This window comes from Leptonychotes weddellii, chromosome 15 (assembly GCF_054177405.1).
Source record: "Leptonychotes weddellii isolate Sample4059 chromosome 15, ASM5417740v2, whole genome shotgun sequence".
Taxonomy (NCBI): Eukaryota; Metazoa; Chordata; class Mammalia; order Carnivora; family Phocidae; genus Leptonychotes; species Leptonychotes weddellii.
In genome coordinates this window covers 50,251,141-50,278,313 of record NC_138383.1, presented here as the reverse complement: position 1 = coordinate 50,278,313, position 27,173 = coordinate 50,251,141, and the positions used below count along the sequence as shown (strand labels likewise).

Sequence of the window (27,173 nt, the reverse complement as noted above, 5' to 3'; positions counted from 1 at the left end):
ACAGAACGGGAAGCCGTCTGGGCGCCGGGACAGGGGCAGGGATCGAGTCCCTCACGGTGTGTCCACCCCGGCAGTGAGCGAGAGTGACAGCTCTCTGGTGCAGAGGTTACAGAATATGTTCCCTGTGCCGCCTCTGAACCAACCCGAACACCCACTTCCGAACGCAGACAAATGCCCAGGAGGACCGCCCTGCACAGGAAGACTTCTGAGGACAGAAGTGCTCGCTTCTGGAAGGGAGGTGGCTGGGGAGATTCTCCTTTATCACTTGTATTTATTGTTGTATTTTTAACCTGAGAGGTATTTGTGTATTACTCATGTAATTCAGATAGCTTTTTAAAAGGTAAGGAGAAAACAGGATCTCGGGTGAGCAGCCCTCTGGACCCCTGTCCTTTGGGATCACTCAGCCCCCCTCCGCCCCCCACGCCGTCACCGTCCAGTGAGGCTTTCAGAGCAACATCACAGAAGACGTGACCCGGACAAACAGAATCCCGGAGCCCTGGGAGAAGTGACAGAGCCGTGGAGAAAGATTTTCTCAGAAATACGCACTGTTGCGTCCTGCAGTTTCCAGAGAGGAGCACTGCTAAATCAGTCCTTCTCCCCCAGACAAGGCCATCTCTGAAAGGTGAAAAGCAAAATCCCTCCGAGGCAGCTATCACGCGTTTTGAAAGCGTGCGAGTGTCCGCTGCCTCCGAGCCAAGCCTGCGTGGGCGCCAGCAGAGCGAGCACATGCCCAGAGCCGCCGCTCACCTGATCTCTCTTCTTCAGCTCTTCCACCTGCCGCAGCTGTTCCGACGTGAGCACGATCTCCATGCGCTGCATGTCCCGCATGAGCAAACGCTGAGACTCCAGAAACTGGTCATTGGCCTTCTGCCACGTGTGCTTCAGCTGATTGTGCTGTTGTCGCTCTTGCTCCAAGAGATGGCACACTGTTGAGGACCCCCCCGTCAGAAACACCACATCTTAGCGGTAGGCACTTCCGTAACCTGGGGCCCCAGACCAGGTCTGGCCGACGGTCCACCCCGTCTGGGGCCCCACCTTGGGCAAGAACCGAGGGGCGACCTGCTGCCAGACACACAGCAGCTGTCCTCACACCTCTCCCCACGCAGAGGCTCCCAAGTGTGCTCCCAGTAACAGCGACACGTGAACAAAGGATTTCTGTGCTCCGTGAGCGCTGGAGACCCTGCTTAAGTGCATCTTTACAGGACCCTCCCCTGCGGGACTTTGAGCTCAGCATCTGAGGTATGCCCGCGTTCTCCCGGAGGAGGATACAGAATACAGTATTCCCCCGACTCCTCTGACCAGGAAGTCCTCCCAGCAGTGCCACTCACAGAACAAGGGAAGTTCCGGGAAGACACTTGGGAGCTACTGCTCTAAATGCCACAGGCGCAGTGACCACTCCTCAGTGCCTCCAGACACCTCCTGACAAATCTGTGACCCAGGAGTCCCTCCCACCCCGCGCAGTTCTGACGTCTCAGGACAGGTCAAAGGCTCTCTGTATCGGCGGATACTGCCGACACTCCCCACTCGGCCGTCTTGTACGGACGAACCAGCCACTCAAGCCGGAAACCAGAAGACAGCCACGCGGCTGACGTGCCTCGCCCACCAGCTGCCCTGTGCTGGGGGACACAGCGCTTTCCTCCGCCGGCCTCAGACCAGCTCTCGTGACCCCCACAACCGGTACGCTTCCTCCCGTTTGTCTCCGCTCGCTGGCCTACCCTCCACACCGCTGTCAAACTGAACTTCGTGAGTACAAAATTTAGATGACCATCCTCAAGTTGAAACCCCTTCAGAAAAGCCAAACATGAGGCCACATGTTTGGAGTGCAACGGGCAAATCTGCACAGACAGGAAGGAGACCAAGGCTGCCGGGGGCTGGGAGGAAGGGGAGAAAAGGAAGTGACTAGTAATGAGGACAGAACTTCTTTTTGCAGCAAAACTGTTGTAGAAATCAGACTGATAATGGTGCACAGCTCTGTGAGTCTAGTAGACTTTAAAAGAGTGAGCTTCATGGCATGTGAATTATATCTCCATAAAGCTGTTATTTAAGAAAAACATTTTACCTTTTTTTTTAAGATTTATTTATTTATTCATGAGAGACAGAGAGATTGAGGCAGAGGCAGAGGGAGAAGCAGGCTCCACACTGAGCAGGGAGCCCGAAAGAAAAACATTTGAAAAGCCTTTCAGAAGCTCCTTCTTGCCCATCTGATAAAATCCCAAACCCTCAGCCCACGGTGACCACAATCCGGCTCGCATTTGCTCCCCTGCCCTTTGCATCCTAACTTTGCTGAACGAACTTCTTCCACTCCTTGACCTTGTTGCACCACATGCAAATGGCCTTGAACATCAGGCTCATCTCTGGCCACCTGACAAATGGTCACCTGTCGGTCAAAGCCCCCTTCACAACTGCTTTCAAGAAGCCCACCTGCGCACGGCCGCCTCCTAGCGCACTTGCGAGCAGGCTCCCGGGAGAGGCGCTAACTTGGCTAATTCTCCCGATTCAGGCTGTAAGTTACACGGCTGCTCAAGTTGGACCTTCTCTTCCTTTAAGTACTAGTTTTGGTGTGAGTGTTTCAGGATGGAAATTATGCCCTTACTCATTTAATGAGACTTCTCAGATACTTCTCCAGATAGGTTAGGAAGGCCTGGGGCACGTCGTTTAAATGGAAATTCCTATTTCTTTTGGACACTCTCAGAGTTTGTGTGTCTTTCTAGGAGGCAGCACTACCTCCAAAAAGCGCTTCCTAAAAACCAAAGACCTGCTCAAACCTTGGGTGATTTTCCTAATGTCTTACGAAATGATTCTGTAGGCTTATAGAATTTCAGCTCTGACTATTTGGGGAAAAAAACTAATATGCAAGCCTAAATTACTGAGGGAAGAGCTCTATTTCCCACGGCCCTTGGTATACATAAAAAGTATTTGCTGTAGGACTCTCTCACCCCAGTCCTAAAACCCCCTGTGCAAACATTCCTAGTATAACCCACAACACGTACAAGGTCTCAAGGCGTCCGTGCGTCCAGATGAGGAAATGTTGGTCCATGTGTTTACCAAGCTCTCACTGAAATTTATCATTTCCTTTAATTACCCACAATGTGGGCAACCCAGCCCAGGAAGGAGGACAGCACCTGCGACCCGGTGGCCAACAGAGGCCATACCCATGCACAGTGGCGGCAGGTGCCCGGGCACAGCCCTGAGGCTCGGCACCGCTTCTGGACCACAGCCTCCACCAGATCCGCCCCCAAACCTTCGCATTTAATGCATTAAGAAAATAGCACATTTGTTACTGCATCGTTAAGATGGCAGTTATTTATATTTTCATTACTGTTTCATAACATAAGTGCCTTCTTTTGTATTTTAGGAATGAAAAACAGTATCCTTAAGAGGTTTTCACAGGACTGCCAAAGGAGTCCATGACACAACAAGGTTAAAAACCCCAGGTAAGGGGCACCTGGGTGGCTCAGCCGGTGAAGCATCTGTCTTCGGCTCAGGTCATGATCCCGGGGTCCTGGGATCGAGTCCCGCATCAGGCTCCCTGCTCAGCAGGGCGTCTGCTTCTCCCTCTCCCTCTCCCTCTGCCGCTCCCCCTGCTTATGCATTCACGCACTCTGACAACCAAAATCTTAAAAAAAAAAACAAAAAACCACTATCTTTATTTTAATGGGGAAAAGATAAGCCTTCTCCCCCAGGCTGGGGAAAACGGAGTCAATTTCTGTAGAACTCTGCTACCAGGCTAGTGAAATCAAAACTGTCCCTTACGAACAGGGATGCTACTTGAGGCCGCCAGAATATACGATCTGCCCTCTGTCCCATTTTCGCTCTTGCTAATCTACCTCCATCAAAATGAATCTTGGGGGCAAAAGCAGTTTAAGCAGAACTTCCCAGCCCTCTTGTCTTTCTGTCCACCGCTCATGCCTTGTGAAGTTATTCCTGGAGTCCTTGAGGAAAGAGGAGCTATTAACAATCCACGTACCTTTAGGAGACCTCCCGGCTCCAGCCCTTCAAGGAGAACATTTGAACCAACTGCAAAGCTTAAAGTGAATCACTAACATGTTGGAGTCTAGGATTTGTTATTGCTTTTAATCAGCATCAATTCTACTTAGAGACTGAGACTAAAAATATACAGAATCTATATATACCTTCATGCAATTCCTTCCGCAGTTTCTCGGCATCTTCCTGTAAAACGGATTTCTGAGTATTCAGAACAGCTACGTACATCTCCAGGTCAGTCCTGCAAGATTTCTCAGCTTCCAGATAATGATTCAGTTCCTTAACCTGAAACAAAATGCAATTCTATGAAACTAAAGTAATAGTTTCTTCTTTAGGTATATTGGTAAGTTCTAGATGCCTTGAAAATAATTTACATTTATGTTTACATTTTACATAAAATTTTAAAAGTTAACTTTTTATTACAGTTAACAATTTTTAATTACAGAACAAACACATACTTGCTACAGAAAACTAGGAAAGTAATAGAATAGTAGGTATTATCCATAATCATATCGCCAGAGCAAATACACAACGGCGATTACATGTAAGAGCTTTGTACCTCGCTTTCCAAAGAGCTAGCTCTAATTTGCATTCCCAGAGCAACGCGTACTTGGGTTCATTTTGTCACATTCTCAGTAACACTAGGTTGTTGTGGGGGTTTTTAAACAGTAGTTAATTCCTAAAGAGAAAAGTAGTGCCACACTCTAGTAAATGTGTTTCTCCTTGATTTCTGGTCAGGTGGTTCCAAATGCTTTGAATTTTTAAAAAGGACCCATTTTCATGGACACATATACTGGAAGGAAAAAAGAGGAAGTCACGATGGGAAAAATAACTAGTCTCATACTATAATAAACACTAGCTTGAAGGCAAGTGTGGAATGTTTTATAAAATCACATCTTTTTAAAAATGCCTTCTGGGCGCCTGGGTGGCTCAGTTGGTTAAGCGACTGCCTTCGGCTCAGGTCATGATCCTGGAGTCCCGGGATCGAGTCCCGCATCGGGCTCCCTGCTCGGCAGGGAGTCTGCTTCTCCCTCTGCCCTCTTCCCTCTCGTGCTCTCTGTCTCTCATTCTCTCTCTCTCAAATAAATAAAATCTTTAAAAAAAAAAAATGCCTTCTGTTTAATTGTAATGTTCAACTGTTAACAAGATAGTCTAATATCTGAAATAGTTATAACCGAAATAAAACGCAATCTCGCGCCAGAGAGTGGATACAGAATCACTTGTTTTACCCTGTCTTACATATTACCCATCCTAAATTGTGGCCAGTTATTTATGTCAGCTTTTCAGATGGTTATGTCTAATTTCACTTTCCTGCCTTATAACTTCCTACTTCTTCCAACTTGAAAACGCCGTCTGACCTGTTTTCAGGTGTCTTTCCTCCTAGACCATTAACACAAGATGTCAGTAGTGGGCACAGGCTGAAAGGACTGTGGAAGCTGCCATGGGATGCGCTGGAGGCTGTGGGCCAACCAGACACAGTGCGGGCCGCTGTGAGGCGCGTCCCAGCCACCGCGGAGGGTGGGGATTCAGCTGACGATAGCGAGAGTCCGTACGGCAGACATAAAATGGTGGCACACGGCCAGTAAGTCCATCTACTGCTACTTCTCAGCATAGATATCCGACTCAATGAATAATTAGGGACATCCACGAAAGAAACTAAGTGACAGCTAGAGGGTGGGGTCCAGCACGGAAAGCTACCTCTATGGACGTCCAGGGTATCAGCATCAACACGGGACAAAGTAAAGGGAGAGGATGACGGCCCCAAGAACCCCAAAACTGTCAACTGAGTCTCCAACCTGATAGTGGCAGCTGAAGCTGGAAACAGTGGGAAAATGCAACAAATCTGTACAGGGACACTTGCAATCTGGGGAGGGTTCTTCCCTGATTTCCCGTGAGGCTGAGGATCTTGTCACGTTCTGTGACGATTCTGGTCTCCTCTTGGGTGAACCACTTGTTCACATTCTTTACGGTTTCTCCTCTGGGCCATCCGTCCCTTACGGACCAAGCAGCTCTTACTAATTTGGACACTAATTGTTCATCAGGTACAGGAGGTAAAGATATCTCCTAACAGCCCACAACTTCTCTGTGCAACCTTTTGTAGCATCTTTTAATAAGGAAGGTTTATATTCTAATGTAGGCAAATCTGTCAAACTTCTCTTTCACAGTATTTTTGTCTCTAAGAAACGTCTTATGGGGGCGCCTGGGTGGCTCAGTCGTTAAGCATCTGCCTTCGGCTCAGGTCATGATCCCGGGGTCCCGGGATCGAGCCCCTCACTGGACTCCCTGCTCAGCCGGGAGCCTACTTCTCCCTCCCCCTCTGCCTGCCACTCTGCCTACTTGTGCTGTCTCTCTGTCAAATAAATAAAATCTTTAAAAAAAAGAAAGAAACGTTTTTGGGGCACCTGGGTGGTGCAGTCGGTTAGGCATCCGACTCTTGGTTTCACCTCAGTCATGATCTCAGGGTTGTGAGATCGAGCCCCGTGTCTGGCTCAGTGTGGAGTCCACTTGTCCCTCTTCCCCCACCCCGCCCCTCCTCCAACGCACATTCATGCTTGCTCATGCTCCCGAAAATAAATTAAAAAAAATTTTTTAATGTTTTTGTACCCCAAATAACATCTTTTTTTTTTTTTTTAAGATCTAAAAGTTTTGAAGATTTACTTTGCACTCTCTGGTTTTTAATTCATTGAAATTAATTTTTGAAAAGTGTGAGGTAAAAAGCTGATTTCACTTTATTCCGTGTTTAAAACTACTTATGGGTGCCTAACTCTTGATTTTGGCTCAGGTCATGATCTCAGGGTCCTAGATCAAGCCCCACATCAGGCTCCTTGCTCAGTGTGCGATCTGCTTGAGATTCTCTCTCTCCCTCTGCCCCTCCCCTCCAACTCCCGCGCTCACTGTCTCGCTCTAAAAAAAAAAACGTAAACTATTTTTAAAAGGCTATTTATTTTTTTAAGTAGGCTCCACGCCCAGCATGGAGCCTGACACGGGGCTTGAACTCATGATCCTGAGATCAAGACCTGAGATGAGATCAAGTGGTGGACAGTCAACCAACTGAGCCACCCTAAAATGGCTACGTTTTAACAAGCCGTTCCTTTCCCACTGATGGGCAAGGCCAGCTGTCCTGTATCAAATTCCCACACACATCCAGCTCTGTTTCTGGGCTCTTGATTCTGTTCCACTGGTCCACTGTCCCCAAATCAGTAACAAAGCATCTTAATTACAGTAGCTTTACTATAAGTCTTAGTATCTGGTAGGCGGGGCAAGTCTCCCCACCTTGCCTCCTTCCAAATTCCTTATTAAACCCTATTGTATTCAGAGTGGAATTTTGAACTCAGATTAATTTGGGGATATACTACCTGCTTTATAATACATTATTTTCTCATTCAGGAACACACATGAGCTCAGACCTTCATCATAATGTATTCCATAACAATCTTACCATTTTTGTTTAGATATATCCTCAGGTATCTACGACTCTACAACATAGAGCTGATTTTAGTTTTTTTGTGTTTGGGGGGGTTTTGTTTGTTGTTTTGTTTTTGCTATTATGAATGGGATTTTTTCCCCATTACATTCTTTACTTGGATAGATTACTGGAGAATATATTTTTGTATGTTAATCTTGTTGGAACAACTTTCTTGAACTGTTGTTGGGTCTAACAATGTTGGTACATTCTCTTGCTTTTCTACACAATCATCGTTTCACGGTCTCCATCCAGTGCTTATGCCCTGTCCCTGCATCTTGTCGTGCTGTGTGGAAATCAAGAGTCGGACATCTAACTGACTGAGCCACCCAGGTGCCCCTCCTGATTAGTCTTTTTTTTTTTTTTTAAAGATTTTATTTATTTGAGAGAGAGAGAATGAGAGAGAGAGAGCATGAGAGGGGGGAGGGTCAGAGGGAGAAGCAGACTTCCCGCTGAGCAGGGAGCCCGATGCAGGACTCGATCCTGGGACTCCAGGATCATGACCTGAGCCGAAGGCAGTCACTTAAACAACTGGGCCACCCAGGCACCCCCCTCCTGATTAGTCTTAATGGAGGTTTGTCTATCTTACTAGTTTTCCCATTTTTCCCATTATATTGACATTCTCAATTTTTCTTTGGCTTTTCTATTTCACTAATTTCTGCTTTTAAGTGTATTATTTCCTTGTATTCGTATTGTCTGTACTATTGCTCGCCTTTTTGGATTCTTGAGTAAAACATTCAAATCACTCTAAGTATTTTAGAATTCCGTTTTCCATGAGTTTTTTTTTTAATTTCCATTTTATTTTAGCGACCATTTTACTGTAAATAATTTAAAAACCTGTGGTCAGACATCTGAGTTTACATAACAATTCTTCAAAATTTTTCAGCACGTCCTTTTGTGACACTATGTAAAGCATAATGTACCTAAAACTAACAATTACTTTATCCCATGCACTATCTTAAATGCTTTATACATGTGGACTTACAAAATCCAGTAGTGGCCTTATGAGGAGGGTACAATTATCCCCATTTTACAGTTGAGAAAAGCAAAGCACAGTCAGATGAAGTAATTTGCTCGAGGTCCCCCAGCCAGTAACTGCTGAGCTCCTGATTCCTATGCTCTGCTACCACAGAAGACGCAGTCTCTCTCTCGATGGATCTGTTAACGTCTAAACTGTTAATCAGATTGCTCAAAACCCCTATATCCCCACTAACATTTTTCTCTGCTTACACTATCAGTTAAAGATCAGTTTCAGGGGCACCTGGGTGGCTCCATCGTTAAGCATCTGCCTTCGGCTCAGGTCATGATCCCAGGGTCCTGGGATCGAGCCCCACATCGGGCTCCCTGCTCGGCGGGAAGCCTGTTTCTCCCTCTCCCACTCCCCCTGCTTGTGTTCCCTCTCTCTCTGTCAAAATAAATTTTAAAAAAATCTTAAAAAAAAAAAATCAGTTTCAATCTCCTACTAGAACTGTGCACATTAATTTCCCTTGGTAATTGTCCCTTTTAGTTCACAAATTTCAAGGTATATATGGTACATTCGATCGCAACTGTCACATCCTACTGATGAATTTTTAGATGGGGTCCCTCTATCTCTAGTCTTTTTCCCTTACATCCTAAATGTTTCATATTACAATCACTATATCAATTTTCTTTTGGGTAGAATTTGGAGAGCCTATCTTTAAATATCCCTTTATTTTCAGTCTTATCTTATAGTTTTATTTTAGGTGTGTCTATTATAAACAATATAAATTTAGATTTTTTAAGAATCCCAACTATTTTTTTTTCTTTTTTTTTTTTTTAAAGATTTTTATTTAGATACAGCAAGAGAGGGAACACAAGCAGGGGGAGTGGAGAGGGAGAACAGGGCCTCCCGCCGAGCAGGGAGCCCAATGCGGGGCTCGATCCCAGGACACTGAGATCATGACCTGAGCCGAAGGCAGACGCTTAACGACTGAGCCACCCAGGCGCCCCAAGAATCCCAACTATTTTAGCAGGTGATTATCAGTTTACATTTATTAGGATCATGGACACATTCCCCCTTTCTACATTCCTATGCTGTGCTTTTGTTTACTACCTTTTTATTATTTTTTGCTTTCTTTCCTACTTTCTCTTAATTATCAACATTTTCAACATTCCCTCTGTATTTCCTCTGTTGTATCTTTATGGCCAACAAGTCCAGCTGCACTGTAACTACATCAGCTCTAAGACATCAATTCTGGGACTAGCGTCAGGAGATAAAGCCAACTTCCAACAGCTTATGTTCCTTGATAAGAAAACGAATGAGACCTGGTGTCATTTTGACATGAGCACTAACTTTGTTAACAAAGCAGCAGGCACATCACTATTGTGATTATTTAAAATATCCATAAGGACACAATCATCTTCAAGCATTTTCTTCTTTACATTTTAAAGAATGCAAGGTTTTTAAGACACACAGTCTAAATTCCAGTTTGTACCCCCTCAGTGACTCTAACTTTGCTCATAGCATTAGGTCAGGGTCCCGGGTTCAAGGAACAGGCTACAGCATCTCACGACCTTTGAGGCCTCCAGCTCTTTAACCTTGTCTTCAGCCTCTGTCAGTTTGTCTTTCAGAGCCGCGATTTCCTTCTCCATGGGCATCACAACAGACCGAAGCTTTTCAGCATCCTCTTGAGCCTATGGTTAAAAAGAATTAGTCCACAATGGCCAAACTGTGGAAAGAGCCAAAATGTCCATCGACAGATGAATGGATAAAGAAGATATGGTATATATATACAATGGAATATTATGCAGCCATCAAAAAGAATGAAATCTTGCCATTTGCAACAACGTGGATGCAACTGGAGGGTATTATGCTGAGCAAAATAAGTCAATCAGAGAAAGACATGTATCATATGACCCCACTGATATGAGGAATTCTTAATCTCAGGAAACAAACTGAGGGTTGCTGAAGTGGTGGGGGACGGGAGGGATGGGGTGGCTGGGTGATAGACATTGGGGAGGGTATGTGCTACAGTGAGCGCTGTGAAGTGTGCAAGACTGTTGAATCACAGATCTGTACCTCTGAAACAAATAATACAATATATGTTAAAAAAAAGAAAAAAAGAAGATGATGATAGCAGGAGGGGAAGAATGAAGGGGGGGAATCGGAGGGGGAGACGAACCATGAGAGACGATGGACTCTGTAAAACAAACTGAGGGTTCCAGAGGGGAGAGGGGTGGGGGGATGGGTTAGCCTGGTGATGGGTATTAAAGAGGGCACGTTCTGCATGGAGCACTGGGTGTTGTACACAAACAATGAATCATGGAACACTACATCTAAAACTAATGATGTAATGTATGGTGATTAACATAATAATAAAAATAAATTTAAAAAAAAGAATTAAATGCTACGACTTACTGGTTCACTGTTTTTCTAAGCAATGCTGACTTACATACGCTGTTAGTACAATGAATAAGCCTACCAGGTGCTGAATTAGTGCTCATTAAACTGAACCACATCTGACTTTCAAATGCTGCACGACTGAATCTCAAGTCATTATCACAATTTTCCCCAATATTTTACTTAGAAATTGGAAGTAAGTAGGAAAATGGATTCACTATGACAAATCTGACTTTTTAAATCAATTAACTGGAAAAGACCGTATATATAAAAGGAAACACACAATACTTTCATTTTCATAATTCTAGTTACTAAATTCATGAAACCATAATTTCTTGTGAAATGGTTGGATGAAAGGACTGATTTGTTTTTAAACATAAATGAAGAGAACAATGTATTTTCTAAAATTTTAGAAAATTATGTTGCTATAAGTTTCCATCTTAGTTATTTTAAGGAGTAATTTACATAATATTTTACTTTTGATATCTAAATGAGACAAACCCAAAGAATGACCCCTAAAACTATCATACTGTCTTCTATCTTTCATTCTCAAAAACATGGATTAAAAGGAAATAATATCCACAAATTAGTAAATGGTAAGAAACTTGATTTTCATTACATATATACACTATACACATAACACATATTACATATGTATACATGTGTGTAATATGTGTGAATATAACATATATATGTATGTGTGTGTGTGTATAATGGGTATGTGTGTATATATATGGTGTATGTGTGTATATATACACAGAAACAAAGGTAGAATCAAAAAGTTAGCTTTTACTCTTCTAGGGAAAAAGAAAATTAACCTTATGCACTAAATTTAAAAGAGCTCAAGTTTATCCTTAGGTGTTCATAATAGGAAAAATATCATATATGCCCAAATGTGCATGGAAATTTTTCCCAAAAAACATGTCTCTCAGAAAAGAGGGACTCACTTTGTTTTCCAGTCCTTAAAGAGTCACTTCATCATTTATTTTATTTTTAACTAAGTCCTGTATGGAAAAGACATATGAGCTTAAAATATCTTCAGTCAAGACTAATTTGGGATACTTACAGAGGCCTGCTGATAAAAATCAGCAGGAAAAAAAAGGAGGGAAGAAGCAAAGAATTTAACACAGACTGAGCTATTTACTGATGTAATGGTGACCCCACAAGTGTTGAATATCATTATAAACAAAACTTGTAAAGATGCTTTTTTTTAAATGACGGTCATTAAAAACAAGGAAAACTCACTAAGGAGGGCACCTGTGGGGATGAGCAGCGGTGGGTGATGCACGGAAGCGCTGAATCACTATCTTGTTCACCTGAAACTAGCGTAACTGTGTGTGTGAACTATACTGGAATTAAATCTTTTTAAAAATTTAGAAAAAAGCAAAACAACAACAATAAGGAAAATTTTAAAAACTGTCACGGTCGAGAGGAGCCTAAGGAGACGCACAGCATCGTGAATGTGGTTTCGTGCAAGAGCTCTTAGAACAGTAAAAAAGGGACATTAGGTAAAAATGAATGATGTCTGAATACAAAGCATGACCTTGAGTTAATGAGAACGAATCAACACTGGTTTATTAGTTGTGACAAATGTACCACACTAACAACAGATACTAGTAACAGGGGAAACCAGGAGCGGGGTATATGGGACTCTGTCCTATCTTCATTCACAGTGTTTCTGTAAATAAACACCGTTCTAAAACACAGAGTTCATTCTGAAAATAAATTTTAGGAGTGGCAAGTGGCAGGTTATGAAAACCATGGATGTGAATGCATCGGAAGAATGAAGACAACGGTCTCCTGCTAGGACGTGGGCCAGAGCTCCCAGGGAGAGCATCGAACACGAGCACCTCCACCTCCTCGGGGAGGGTGGGGACGGCGGCCTGCCGCGGGCCACAGTGTCACGCGAGGGACTCCAGCGGTCACTGAGACGCCGTCAGCTCCCCGTGGACATGCTGAATTACAGCGTCGTCCTGGAACAAGACGGAACGGAAAAAGCTACTCTTGGTGTTTACAGCCTCTATCTGGGGCGCTGGGTTCTGAGACGATTTTTCCGTTATTATAAAAACCAAATAACCGGGCGCCTGGGTGGCTCAGTCGTTAAGCGTCTGCCTTCGGCCCAGGTCATGATCCCGGGGTCCTGGGATCGAGCCCCGCATCGGGGTCCCTGCTCGGCAGGAAGCCTGCTTCTCCCTCTCGCACTCCCCCTGCTTGTGTTCCCTCTCTCGCTGTGTCCCTCTCTGTCAAATAAATAAATAAAATCTTTAAGTTAAAAAAAAGATAAAATCGGGGCGCCTGGGTGGCTCAGTCGTTGAGCGTCTGCCTTCGGCTCAGGTCACGATCCCAGCGTCCTGGGATCGAGCCCCGCGTCGGGCTCCCTGCCCCTCGGGAAGCCTGCTTCTCTCTCTCCCTCTCCCCCTCCCCCCGCTTGTGTTCCTGCTCTCGCTCTCTCTCTCTCTCTAATAAATAAATAAAATCTTTATTTAAAAAAAAAAAAAAAAACAGTAGTCCGGGTACGCGCTGAGGGTTCGGAACCACAGAGGAGGACCAATCGGAATGAAGTTGGAAGTCACGTTCCGGTCACCGCTTTGCACAATACGTGACTTATAACGAGTACGACCGTGCCCACACTGGCGGAGGCGAGTCCCCGTGACCGCCCTGCGCACCAGGCCTCCTCCCCGCGCCCACGGCGGACACGCGGCCCGCGTACGCAGGGCCCGCACACGGAGGGAGGCCGGAAGTCCGGCGCCGCGGCCCCGCTCCGGCCGGCCCCGCTCCGGCCGGCCCCATCCCGGCCGGCCCCGCCCGGTTCCGGGGGCGCGCGCCAGACGCCCCGGGGTACGCAGGCTCGCCGCGCGCCAAGAGCCCTGCCTCGGGGCGCCCGCCCCCGCGCGGGAAGGACGCAGCAGTGGACACCGCCAGCAGGCACGGTGCGCTCCAGGCGAGCGCGGCCCACACGTGCGGTCAAGGACGGAGGGCCGGGACGGAGTCCGCCGCCGGCCGCCGCGGCCCACGGCCCCTCGGCCGGAGCACGGTGGTGGCCGCGGACGCGCCCGCGGACGAGTCCGTTGCTTCGTACCTTTTTCATCTCATTTTCCAGATTCTCCTCCTCCTGGCCTTCGGACAGCCGCCTCCTCAGGTCGGCTATCTCCCGCTCCGCGGACTCCCGGTACTGCGCCCACTGGCCGCGCTCCTGCTCCAGCCGGAGGTGGAACTGGTGCTCGTAGTCGCGGACGGTCTCTGCAAAAGAGCACGGCGCGGTCTGGGCGCTCCCGCCGCACGGACGCGGCCGGCAGCTAAAGCGGGGCCACGACTCCTGGTTCTCGCGGCGCCCTCGTCCGCACCCGGCCCGCCGCCCCGTCCACGGCCGCAGCGCGTGGGAAACGGGGCGCGCGCCTGGAACAGGCCGTGTCCCGCGGGTTCCGAACGGAGACCAAGGCTCCGCGGCCCCTGCGAGGGGGCCTCCTCCTCCGTGTGGGCCCGGAAAGGCTGCTGCCCACGAGCTTCGGCGTCCCCCCCCGCCGACAGAAGCCCGGTTCTGTGTCAGAAGTCAGCGGCCCGACGGAAAGCTGCGTCCTCGGCCGCCTTCGCAGCGCCCGGCAGGCACACGCCGCACAGACGGGAGGCCGTGTGCCTCCCGGAGGCGCCCGGAGCGGCAGCAAGCACCCTTCAGCCACGCGGAGAACGGCGGTGAACCCGCACGCCGAGGGTCGCAGGAGCGGGGCAGGTGCCGCGCTCCGAGGAAGAACGGGCTCCTAGCGGGAGAGCCATCCCACTGCAGCGGAGGGGACACGCCGGCCACGATGGCGGGAGGGGCGCCCCCACGTCACACCGGTAATACGAGTGGAACGGACTTCGGGAACCCGCCGCTTCAGGGGCAGCTTCCTTCGGCTCGCGCCGTCGGGTCAGAAACGCGGCCACCCCGCGACTCGGCCTTCACTGCCGGGGCCAGAGGCCGGCAGCCCCAGCCCGCTGACGGGCGCCCATGCCTCTCTACCTCGGAGACCGCAGTGAGGAGTCGCGCCGCAACCCACCCTCGCCCTGAGAACGCCCACTCTGGCCACGCCGGAGCGGACGGGCAGTAACGAAGTGTAGGCAGCGACTGGACCCGCGCGGGACGTCGCCAGCCGCACACGCCGCGTCCACGCGGCTGGCTTCCCCGACGTGCCCGGCCTGGCTCCTACAGAGGAGCGGACCCCGGCCCCCCAGGCCGCTGCAAAGCCCGGGTGGACGCGGCCCCGCTCAGCGCCGCGGCCCCGCTCAGCGCCGCGGCCCCGCACACGCCCGCGTGGGGTAAGCCTCCGCTGCCAGACGCGGGCAGGCAGACGGCGGCCCGCTGACGGCCCCGCGGGCCTCCGCTCCTGTCCCAGAGGACAGTGCACCCCGACGCGCTCACGCCTAACGCCACAAAGCAGCTCCGGGCGCGGTCTGAGACCTGCTGACAGCGCAGTCCCCACTGGCACCCCATTGGCAGCGGCGATCCTAGGGAATCACGGCCCAGACGGGACGCTCTCGGTCTTTACCTTTCATCACAGCCTGAAGCGAGGCAACCTCTTCTCTCCACTGTCTTTTCACTTCGTCGATTGCTTCCTGCTTGGTGTTCTCAGAGACCGTGGCGATGGCCTTGATGTTCTCCACCTCTGCCTGGGCTTCCCACAGCTGCGTCCGCAGCTGCCCCAGGTCGTCCTGCGCCGCCTGCAACACCGCATTCTGCCGCTTCAGGTCCTCTGGGGAGAGAGTAGAAGCCTTTCCGTTAACGAAGGTTCGCGTGGATCGGGCTGACATCCCAAGGAAGAGAGAAAGCATTACGTTTATGATGTTACCACTCTAAGGAAGAAATGGAGCCCTGAATTTTAAAATGTTAACTTAGAAAATGAACATTTTTTTAAAAGGTTTTAGGGAGAGAGAGAGAGAGAGAGTGCGCGCACGCACACGAGTGGGGGGAGCAGGCAGAGGGAGAGGGAGAAGCAAGACTCCGCGCTGAGCACGGAGCCCGACGCCGGGCTCGATCCCAGGACCCTGAGATCATGACCTGGGCCGAAACCAAGAGCCAGACGCTCAACTGACTGAGCCACCCAGGCACCGCCAAAATGAAATTATTTTAATAAAGACAAAATTTAAGGTATGCACGGTATCACTAATCCATTACTTGTTAATTATCCAACCAGAGAATGACTAAGGCCATAGTTTTAAAGCTAAATTGAGGCTCTTTCACCCACCGGCTAATGAACTTATTTAATCTCTCTGGCCTCAGTTTCCACATCTACAAAACAGGGATTAAAAACAGCCATCTTAGAAGGCTGCTTTAATGATAAAACAATTTATTGAAAATGCTTATTAGTACAACACTTGCACAAAGTAAACATTCAAGAAACCATTAACAGAGGAGGAAAAAAAGCCAGAGTACACAGCAGCTATACAAGATCAAGGATTTTTTACAGTCAGGATGAATTTTCCCCACACCCCTTTACCACCTCTTAAAATATGAAGTTCATCTGATGTGCCAGTTGCAGGATTTAAGCCCAGGTAGGGCGTATGTTTGGCCAAATGGACTCCTGCACAGGGTGAGCCTGCCAACAGTGTGTGGGGCTCGGTGGGCCTGTTCCCTGTACACTTACCAACAGTCCCTGTTCTCCACCTCTTAAAACCCTTGCCAACGTCATGGGGAGAAGCTGGTGACAGCTGTCATCTCTATTCCCCCTCAGCAGTGAGGCTGAGTATCTTTTTATACAGTTATTAATGCCCGTGTTTCTTCTTTGGTGATAGCCTTTCCCTGGGCTTCTAATGAACCGACTTTCCTCCGACTGGGAAGAGTATTTTACATACACCGAATACTGACTCTACTTTCTTAGAAAGCTCTCCCAGTCTGCTCTTAACTTACACTTCCATGTCTTTCACCATCTAAGTTAGAAGAGATTTATGCAGAAGAACCGTGCATCTTTATGCAAAGTCATCGATTTCCTTTACAGACCGCAGTAACTGAGCTGCTGGGCCAGGAGAGCAGTCTGACTTACAACCTGACCCTGTTACCGGCCGCCGCACGACGTGAAGGAACCCTACAGCCCTCAAGCTGGGACAGCGGCGACACTCCTCGGCATGGATTTCTAAGTACTCGAAAAAATCAAATCAATAATATTGAAGAACTTTTCAACATCGTGAGGACATTCATCATTCTCAAACACGCAGGAATTAAGTTTGGCAGTCTGGGTAACGGGAAACACTGGTCACGCTAATTCTAAGTAAAGTCATTCAACATCTGTTTCACGTTGCTTCGGCACTGCTAGTAAAACGTTCTGGGGGCGCCTGGGTGGCTCAGTCGGTGAAGCGTCCGACTCTTGGTTTCAGCTCAGGTCGTGATCTTGGGGTGGAAGAATAGAGCCCCACAGGCTCCAGGCTCAGCGGGGAGTCTGCTTGAGATTCTCTCCTCTCTCTAGCCTGAGAAAGTGATAAGAACATTAACTGCAGAAAGGAATGCCTTTTTAGAAGGAAAGACAGGTAGGAAACAGTGAGGGGCTGCGTGGTAGTGACCCCGAGACTAAACACACAAAGCCACCGAAGGAAAGCTGTGTGTGTCAGCTCCACATTCTGAGTGTGAAAGTGTTTTGTAAAATGTGAAATAAAAGAAAAAGCCTTATCTTTGGAATACCTCATTCGTTTCTGAGAGCTACAATTTTGTCGAGGCTCAAGCCTGTACCCTCACACCTGCTCATGCTGATTATCCCCGCTCCTTTTTACTTCCTGGAAATTACCCAGAGCTATATATACACTATCGTGTCACTATGAGCAGAAAAGCTGCAAGTACCAAGCCTAAATACGAACCTGTGGCATGTTTCCACAGAGTTAAAAGCAGTACAGAGGGCCTGAAGGAAGACCAGGTCCAATTTTGTTCCTGACTTGCTTTATGCATATTTAGATCAGATCTATTTATATGCTACATATTAACTTATATATATTTAAATGAGGAAACAGAAGTTAAAAGTTAGAAAAACCACATTTTCTGTACCAAAACATTTCAAATCTGTTTGCCAGTGGAACAAGTTATTATTAAAGAACAGTTATTTATCCATTCTGGTTTTGTATATGTAGTGATAAAGATTTTCAAACATGCTTTGAAACTGAGAATCTAGTAAGACAATCTTTCACGTACCCATCGCCAAGATGCACCAAGATCTGGCCCCATTTATTTCAACCATCCTTTTTCTATGAAGTATTTTGAAAATAAGCCCCAGAAACAATATAACATCGTCTAACATACTACAACATGCATCTCTAAAAACATGGATACTTCCTTATACAAACACAGTGCTGCTGTCACCCCTAACATGTTTGATACCATCTAATACCCACGCTGTAGTAAAATTTTCTCCAACTGCCACAAAAATGTCTTTTGGAAGATCTGCTTGAATTAGGACCCAAACAAGACACTTTTATTTGTTTATACTAACACTTTATAGACTACTTCAAACACAGAGACAAATATACAGAACTCTGTAATGGACACTTACTACCTATCACCTAGTTTCATCATTTTTTCTTAAGGTGTTATTTTTAAGTCATCTCTACACCCAATGTGGGGCTCGAACTCATGACCCCGAGATCAAGAGTCACGTGCTCCACTGACTGAGCCAGCCAGGTGCCCGAGCTTCATCAATTTTTAATATTACTGTTACTTCTGCTTCAATTTCTTTTTAAGAAATAAAACATTACAAACGCCCCACCTCCCTCAGAAGTAACAACTATCAGGAATCTGGAGGTATCACGACCATGCGTATTTTACACCTACACTCTCTTGCAGGTTTTTGAACCTTAATGCTCTCACAGCCTGGTACCCTTCTGCAATCACCTCTATTCCTCAACACCGCTTCTGAGATTGTTAATCCACGTAACTACCTCACTCGTTAACAGCAACACCGCACTACCAATACATCGGCTCTCACCTTCGTGGGCACGCAGGTGTGAAATACGAATCTACCTTTTCCATACGGATGTTCCCATTTTTATAACGCCATCTACACTATCTAGCCTAATACAGCAGTATTTGTACTATTTCATCTACTCTTGTACACATACAAGGTTTTCCATCATAGTTTAATAAAAACGCCATAGTTTTGAATGAAGTGGGGAGATGCCCCCTACCAGATTCAGAAGTTATTATTATAAGCCTCATGAACCCGCTACCCAGCGCCAGCAATCACAGACCTATGGGTAGTCTTGCCCCATCCCCCCATGTGCAATCCACAGCACACTATGATGAGACAAGTCTCAGACATTTTTTTAAACTAATGAACTTTATTTTGTAGAGCAATGTCCGGCTCACAGCAAAACTGAGCAGAAGGTACAGAGTTCCCATACACTCCCTGCCCCACCCCCACAAAAGCTCCTACTGTCCACACCCCTCACCACAGCAGTATGTGTGAGATCCTCGCTGGGCCTACAATAACACATTGTCAAAGCCCATAGTCTACATTAGGATAATGTATAATGACAAGTATCTGCCACTGTGAATCATACAGAAGAGCTCCACTGCCTAAAAATCCTCTCTGCTCTATTCATTCCTCCTTCCCTCCTAAGCCCTGGCAATCACTCATCATTTTACTCTCTCCATAGTCTTGCCTTTTCTAGGATGTCTCATAGTTAGAATCCTATAGTATGCAGTCTTTTCTGATTAGCTTCCTTCCCCTGATGGCTCCATCTTTTTTATGCTGAATATTCCACTGTCTGGATGTACCAGCTTATTTGTTCACCTACTAAAGGGCATCTTGATTGCTTTCAAGTTTGGGCAATTATTAGTAAATATGTGCAGGTTTTGCATGGATAGGAGTTTTCAATTCATTCAGGTATATACTAAGGAGGAAAACTGTTGAATCACGTTAGCTAAGAGTATGTTTAGTTTTGTAAGAAACTGCCCAACTACCTCCCAAAGTGACTATACCATTTTGTATTCCCACCAGCAATGAAAGAAAGTTCTAATTGCTGTACATCGTCATCAGCATCTGGTGAGGTCAAGTGTTTTAGATTTGGGCCATTATAATAGATGCGTAGTGATATCTGTTTTAATATATTCACAGACTTAGGCAACCATTACCACAATCAATTTTGGAACATTTTAACCCCCCAGAAAGAAACCCAGTGCTCTTTATCACCTCCCAACTCTCTAGCCCCCCAGTATCAAGCAACCACTAATGGACCATCTACCTACTCTGGATGTTTCACAGAAACGTAATCACACGTGATCCTCTGTGACTGGCTCGTCACTCAGCATGACATTTTCAAAGCTCATCCCTGCTGTAGTGTCAGGACTCCATTCCTTTTTATGCAGGAATAATAAAAATATGTCCATTCATCAGGTGACATTTGAGTTGTCCCCACATTTTGGCTATTGTGAATAATGCTGCTACACACTTTCTCATCTCTTGTATATATACGTAGGAGTGAAATTCTGGGTCAAGTGCTAACTCTATGTTTAACCATTTTAAGAACTGAAAGACTACTTTCAGGCGCCTGGGTGGCTCAGTTGGTTAAGCGACTGCCTTCGGCTCAGGTCATGATCCTGGAGTCCCAGGATCGAGTCCCGCATCGGGCTCCCTGCTCAGCAGGGAGTCTGCTTCTCCCTCTGACCTTCCCCCCTCTCATGCTATCTCATTGTCTCTCAAATGAATAAATAAAATCTTTAAAAAATAAATAAATAAAAATAAAAATAAAAAATAAAAAGGAAGGACTACTCTAAAAAACTAAAAAAAAAAAAAAAAAAAAGACTACTTTCCAAACCTTTGGACCATTTAACAGTCCTGCCAGTAGTGTGTGAGGGTACTTATTTCTCCACATCCTCACCCACAGGTGTGAAGTGGCATGTCACTGTAATTCTGATCTGTGTTTCTCTTATAGCTAATGACTCTGAGCATCTTAATCATGTGTTTGTTGGCCACCTGTGCATCTTCTTTGTAGAAATATCTATTCACACCTTTTGACCATTTTTAGCTGAGTTGTCTCTGTACTACTTAGGTTGTAAGAGTTCCTAAGTCCCTTATCTGATATAATATTTGCAAAAATGTCTTCCATTCAGTGAGCTGTCTTTTCACTTCCCTGATAGTGTCCTTGGAAACATAAAAACATTTAATTTTGATGAAGTCCACTCTGTCTACTTGTTCACTGGTTGCTTTGGCTTGTAACGTCCTATCTAAGACATCACTGCCTAACTCCAAGGTCGCAAAGATTTATCCCTAGGTTTTCTTCTAAGAGTTTTTATAGTCTATCTTCTAAACCTAGGTCCTTGACACACTCCCGGTGAATCCGTATAGACGCTGAGGGCCCAATGTCATTCTTGTACTGTGGATACCCAGATGTCTCAGCACGATGTGTTGAGAGATGGCTCTTTCCCAGGTGAACTGTTCTGGCATCTTGCAGAAAATCAACTACCATACATAGAATAGGGCCCTAAACTCTACTCCATGAAACTACTACCTGTACTTAATGCCAGCAACACATTGTCGTGATTACCGTTGCTTTGTAAGAAGTTCTGAAATCAGGGTATGTGAGTCCTCCAACTTTGTTCTTGTCTTCCAAGAATGTTTTGGCTATTCTGGATTCCTAACATTGTCAAATAAATTTTAGGATCAGCTTGTCCACTTCAAAAAAGGCAACTGAGACGATGAAAGACACTGCATTAAATCTGTACGTCAATCAGGGGGTATTGTCAATTTTAAGTCTTCTGATATATGAACATAACAGAATGCTTTTCCAATTATTTAGATCATTTTAAGTTTTTTCAACACCATTTTTAAAGTTTTCAAGGTACAAGTTTTACAATTATTTTGTTAAATTTCTTCCTAAATATGTAATTTTGATGCTACTAGAAATAGAATTGTTTCCTTAGTTCCATTGCAAGTGTATAGAAATACAATCAGTCTGACCCACAGATCAATTAATCTTTGACAAAGCAGGAAAAAACATCTAATGGGAAAAAGTATCTCTTCAACAAATGGTGTTGGAAAAACTGGACAGCAGAGGAATGAAACTGGACCGCTTTCTTACACCATACACAAAAAATAAATTAAAAAATGTACCAAAGGGGATGCCTGGGTGGCTCAGTTGGTTAAGTGTCTGCCTTCGGCTCAGGTCATGATCACAGGGTCCTGGGGATCAAGTCCCACATCGGGCTCCCTGCTCAGCGAGGAGCCTGCTTCTCCCTCTCCCTTTGCTGCTCCCTCTGTTTGTGCTCTCTCTGATGAATAAATAAATATTTTTAAAAAATGGACCAAAGACCTAAATGTGAGACCTGAAACCATAAAAATCATAGAGGAGAACATAGGCAGTAACTACTCTTTGACATTGGCTGTAGCAAATTCTTTCTAGATATGTCTTCTGAAGCAAGGGAAAACAAAAGCAAAAATAAACTACTGGGACTACATCAAAATAAAAAGCTTCTGCACAGTGAAGGAAACAATCAACAAAACTTAAAAGGCAACCTAAGAATGGGAGAAGATATTTGCAAATGATACATCTGATAAACGGTTAGTACCCCAAATCTATAAAGAATTTATACACTCAACACCCAAAACATGAATAATCCAATTAATGGGCAGAAGACATGAATAGACATTTTTCCAAAGAAGACATCCAGACGGCCAACAGACACATGTAAAGATGCTCAACATCACTGATCATCAGGGAAATGCAAAACAAAACTACTGTGAAATATCACCTCGCAACCTGTCAGAATGGCTAAAATCAAAAATACAAGAAACAATGGATATTGGTGAGAATGTGGATAAAGGGGAACCGTCCTGCACTGTTGGCAGGAAAGCAAACTGGTGCCGCCACTCTAGAAAAGTTAAAAATAGAACTACCCTATGATCCAGCAATTGCACTGCTAGGTGTTTACCCAAAGGATACAAAAATACAGATTCGAAGGGATACATGCACCCCAATGTATATAGTAGCATTATCTCCACTAGCCAAACTATGGAAACAGCCCACGTGTCCATCGAATGATGAATGGGTAAAGAAGATGTGGGGTGCGGTTGATGGGGGGTGTGTGTATGATGGAATACTACTCAGCCATAAAAAAGAATGAAATCTTGCCATTTGCGAAGACATGGATGGAGTTGGAGAATATAATGCTAAGCAAAACAAGTCCGTCAGAGAAAGACAAATATTATCTGATTTCACTCATATGTAGAATTTAAGAAACAAAACAAACGAGACGCGCCTGGGAGGCTCAGCTGGTTAAGCGTCTGACTCTGAGTCTCAGCTCAGGTCTTGATCTCAGGGTGGTGAGTTCAAGTCCCATGTTGGGCTCCACCCTGGGTGTGCAGCTTACTTTAAAAAAAAAAGAGCGGGGGGCGCCTGGGTGGCTCAGTCGGTTAAGCGACTGCCTTCGGCTCAGGTCATGATCCTGGAGTCCCGGGATCGAGTCCCGCATCAGGCTCCCTGCTCGGCAGAGAGTCTGCTTCTCCCTCTGACCCTCCCCCCTCTCATGTGCTCTCTCTCTCAAATAAATAAATAAAATATTAAAAAAAAAAAAAAAAAGAGCGGGCACCTGGGTGGCTCAGATGGTTAAGCGTCTGCCTTCGGCTCAGGTCATGATCCCAGGGTCCTGGGATCGAGTCCCACATCGGGCTCCCTGCTCCTTGGGAGCCTGCTTCTCCCTCTGCCTCTCTCTCTCTCATGAATAAATAAATAAAATCCTTAAAAAAAAAAAAAAAAAAAAAGAGCAAAGGGGGAAAAAAAAAGAGAGAGGCAAACCAAGAAACAGACTCTTAACTATAGAGAACAGACTGCTGGTTACCGGCGGGGGGAGGTTGGCAGGGGGTTGGGTGAAATAGGTGATGGGGATTAAGGAGCGCACTTGTGATGAGCACCGGGTGATGTATGGAAGTGCTGAATCACTATACTGTACACCTGAAACTAATACTGTATGTTAACTAACTGGAATTTAAATAAAAACTTTTTAAAAAAGAAATACAATTGGTTTTTGTATATTGATCTTGTATCCTGCAACCTTGCTGAACTCATAAAATAGTTTAGTTTTTCAGTGGATTCCCTTCAATTTTCTATATAAAAGACATCATCTGACAATAGAAATAGCTTTACTTCTTTTCCTACTTCAAATGTATACAACTTTAATTCCCACAAAATAAAGGTTACTCCTCTATAGGCCTTTTCTTTTCCCATGTCTACACTGTTATTATTGTATACGCTATCATCTGTATATGCTACAAACCCAATGATACACTGCTGTAACTATTGCTCCATACAATTTTCTCTTAAAGAAGCCAAGAGGAGAAAGGAGACCAAGTATGTATCTACAGCGTGTGTTATACTAACCTTATTTGGCACTCTGGCTTTCTTCAGTTGATCCTTTGGATTGGAATTATCATCTGGTGTCATTTCCTTAGTCTAATGTAGCCTTCCTCCCACCCAACTCCTTTGTGCAAATATATTACATTTCCATATGTTACAGGGCCAATAAAAACAATAATGTACACATTGGCTTAGATCATTGTTTTGAAAAAGATTTGAGAAAATGCATGAGAGAGATTGAGACAGCGAGCAAGAGCGCACACAAGCTGGGGGGAGGGGCAAAGGGGGAGGGAGAAGCAGACTCCCTGTTGAGCAGGGAGCCTGGACGCAGGGCCCAATCCCAGGACCCTGGGATCGTGACCTGAGCCAAAGGCAGATGCTTAACTGACGAGACACCCAGGCGCCCCTTATATCATTGCTTTCTGCAATCCATTAATATTTATACTGTTATAATTGCACAATTATCTTACCAAGCACCTTTTCATGTAAATTCAAAGTACTGTCTGGAATCACTTGCTTTCAGCTAAAGAATGTCCTTTAGTATTTCTCAATAAGGCAATATTCTAGGAAAAATTTTTCTCAGTTTTTGTCTATTTGAGATAATGTCTTTATTTCATCTTCTTTGAAAGATGCTTTTGCTGGCTATAGGATTCTTGGTTAAGTTTTTTCCCCTTTGAGCATTTAAAATGTCACCCCGCTACCTCCCAGCCTCTGTTTCTAATGAGAAGTCACCTGTTAACCTCACTGACATTCTCTTAACAGGTGAGAAGCTGTCTTTCTCTGGCTCCTTCTAGGATTTTCTCGTCTCCGGGTTTTAACATTGTTATTATGATGTGTCTGTGTGTATGCATGATGTGACCTCTGCATGTCTCTATCCTACTTTGAGTTCAAGGAGCTTCGTATATATGTAGATTACCACTTTTAATTAAATGTGGGAAATTTTCAGACATTATCTCTCTTTTAACATTTTTTCTCTCTCTCTCTCGTCTCTCCTTCTGGCCCTCCCATTGCACGTATGTTGGCAAACTTAATGATGTCCCACATTTCTATTAGGCTCTGTTCATGTTTCTATCTTCTTTCTGTTCTTCAAACTGTATAATCTTAAGTGACCTATCTTCAAGTCCACTAATTCTTTCTTCTGCTAGTTCAAATCTACTGCGGAGCCCCTGCACTGAACTTTCCGTTTTAGTTACTGCACTTTTCAACTTCAGAATTTCCACTTGGTTGTTCTCATTTCTTTACTGATACTCTCCATTTGATGAAACACTGTCACACTTAACTGCATTAAGCATGCTTTTCTTCAGTTAAGTGTATGTGTGACAACTTTGAAGTCTTCATTAAATCTGACATCTGGTTACTCTCACAGGCATTGCATGTTTTCCTTTGTATGGATAACAGTTTCCTGTTTCTTATCTCAAGTTTTGTTGTTGTTGTTGAAACTGACATTTTTTTTTTTTTAATTCTTATTTATTTGACACAGAGAGAGAGAGAGAGACAGCGAGAGAGGGAACACAAGCAGGGGGAGTGGGAGAGGGAGAAGCAGGCTCCCAGCTGAGCAGGGAGCCCGATGCGGGGCTCGATCCCAGGACCCTGGGATCATGACCTGAGCCGAAGGCAGACGCTTAACGACTGAGCCACCCAGGCGCCCCAAAACTGACATTTTTTTGCAGCACCTCTGGTGCTGGTGCGCCCCAGCCTCTTACTGGCTTCTCGTTGTCATCTGCTGTTTGTCTAGTAGCTGGCTGGATTTTCATGTAAACTGATTTCCTGCCCCCTCCCGCAGTGGGGGGCTGCTGCTGTCGCCCCTCAGAAGGTGTGCCATGGGCACGAGCAGAGTCACTCTGGAGCGACGGTAGAGTCTGCAGGGCTCCCTTCTGAGTGTCTCCTTCCCTGACCATATCCGTCAAACTCCACTTAACTGCTGGGACTCTTCTAAGCTAGGAACAGGATACTGGGTTGGGGAGATGGAGGTGGTAGCCTCTGGTCTCCCTGGCTTTGTTCTCCCGTCATAGACCCTCCCCCCAGAACACCACACCCAAGGTACAGCTTCCACCCTGAGTGGGGGCTGGGCAGAAGAAAGGAGCTCAACCCCTCAGCCACACTCAACTGCAACTTCACCTCTACAACAGGTAGCTGCATGGGGGTGGGGAGAAAGGTTCTGTAGTCTTCAACCGGGTGCTGGGGGGAGCACGAGACCTGTGTTCTTGGCATCATCTGCCTGGAGTGGTGTTTCTGTAACACCGGGCTGGAAGGGGAGGGAAAGGGAGCAGTTCATTGATCAAATGCCATGGACTCTCTGATTTTACCATGATTTAGTATATTTTCTTGAACAAATGTTTCATCTGCTATAGGACCACTTCTGTAGACTTTAAGTGGTTGTTTTTTAAAAAAAATTTCACCAGTTTTGCTGGGGAATGGGTCTGTGGTTCATGTTAACAAGAAATGGGGCTCCCAAGCTTACCATTTACCTATAAATACTTCAGCATGTATCTCTAAAAAGATAAGGACCATTTTTTAAAAATACACATAAAATTTATCATCTTAACCACTTTTAAGGGTACAGTTCAGTGGTGTTAAAAGTATTCACATTGTTGTGCAACTCATCTCCACAACTTTTCATCTTAAAAAACTGAACTACATCCATTCAACAACAACTCCCACTCCTCCAAGCCCCTGGCAACCATAATCTACTTTGTTTCTAGAAGTTTAATTATTCTAGATACCTCACATAAGTGGAATCATACATTATTTGTCTTTTTCTGGCTAATTTCACTTTGTAAGGATCATTTTCACAGCTGAAAGAATTTGACAATGTCTGAAAAAATGGGGCGCCTGGGTGGCTCAGTCGTTAAGCGTCTGCCTTGGGCTCAGGTCATGATCCCAGGGTCCTGGGATCGAGCCCCGCATCGGGCTCCCTGTTCCATGGGGAGTCTGCTTCTCCCTCTCCCACTCCCCCTGCTTGTATTCCCTCTCTTCGCTGTGTCTCTCTCTGTCAAATAAATAAATCTTTAAAAAATAATAAATAAATAAAATCTTTTTTTTAATGCATAATTCAGGGACACC

General features: G+C 45.6%; 1 protein-coding gene across 6 annotated transcripts in view; it reads right to left on the bottom strand.

Annotated features, from left to right (window-relative positions):
- The window catches only part of RABEP1 (rabaptin, RAB GTPase binding effector protein 1), a 77,962-nt gene that overhangs the window by 24,355 nt on the left and 26,434 nt on the right, over positions 1-27,173 (bottom strand). For 5 of the 6 annotated variants that reach the window (XM_081805901.1, XM_081805900.1, XM_081805902.1 and 2 more), the window contains 5 exons: positions 15,332-15,535; positions 13,888-14,048; positions 9,983-10,102; positions 4,134-4,269; positions 748-926 (listed from right to left, as the gene is read on the bottom strand). In XM_081805901.1, coding sequence (XP_081662027.1) covers positions 748-926; positions 4,134-4,269; positions 9,983-10,102; positions 13,888-14,048; positions 15,332-15,535 — 800 coding nt within the window. The remainder of the gene's footprint in view (positions 1-747; positions 927-4,133; positions 4,270-9,982; positions 10,103-13,887; positions 14,049-15,331; positions 15,536-27,173) is intronic. The other variant, XM_081805903.1, reaches the window with a different exon arrangement.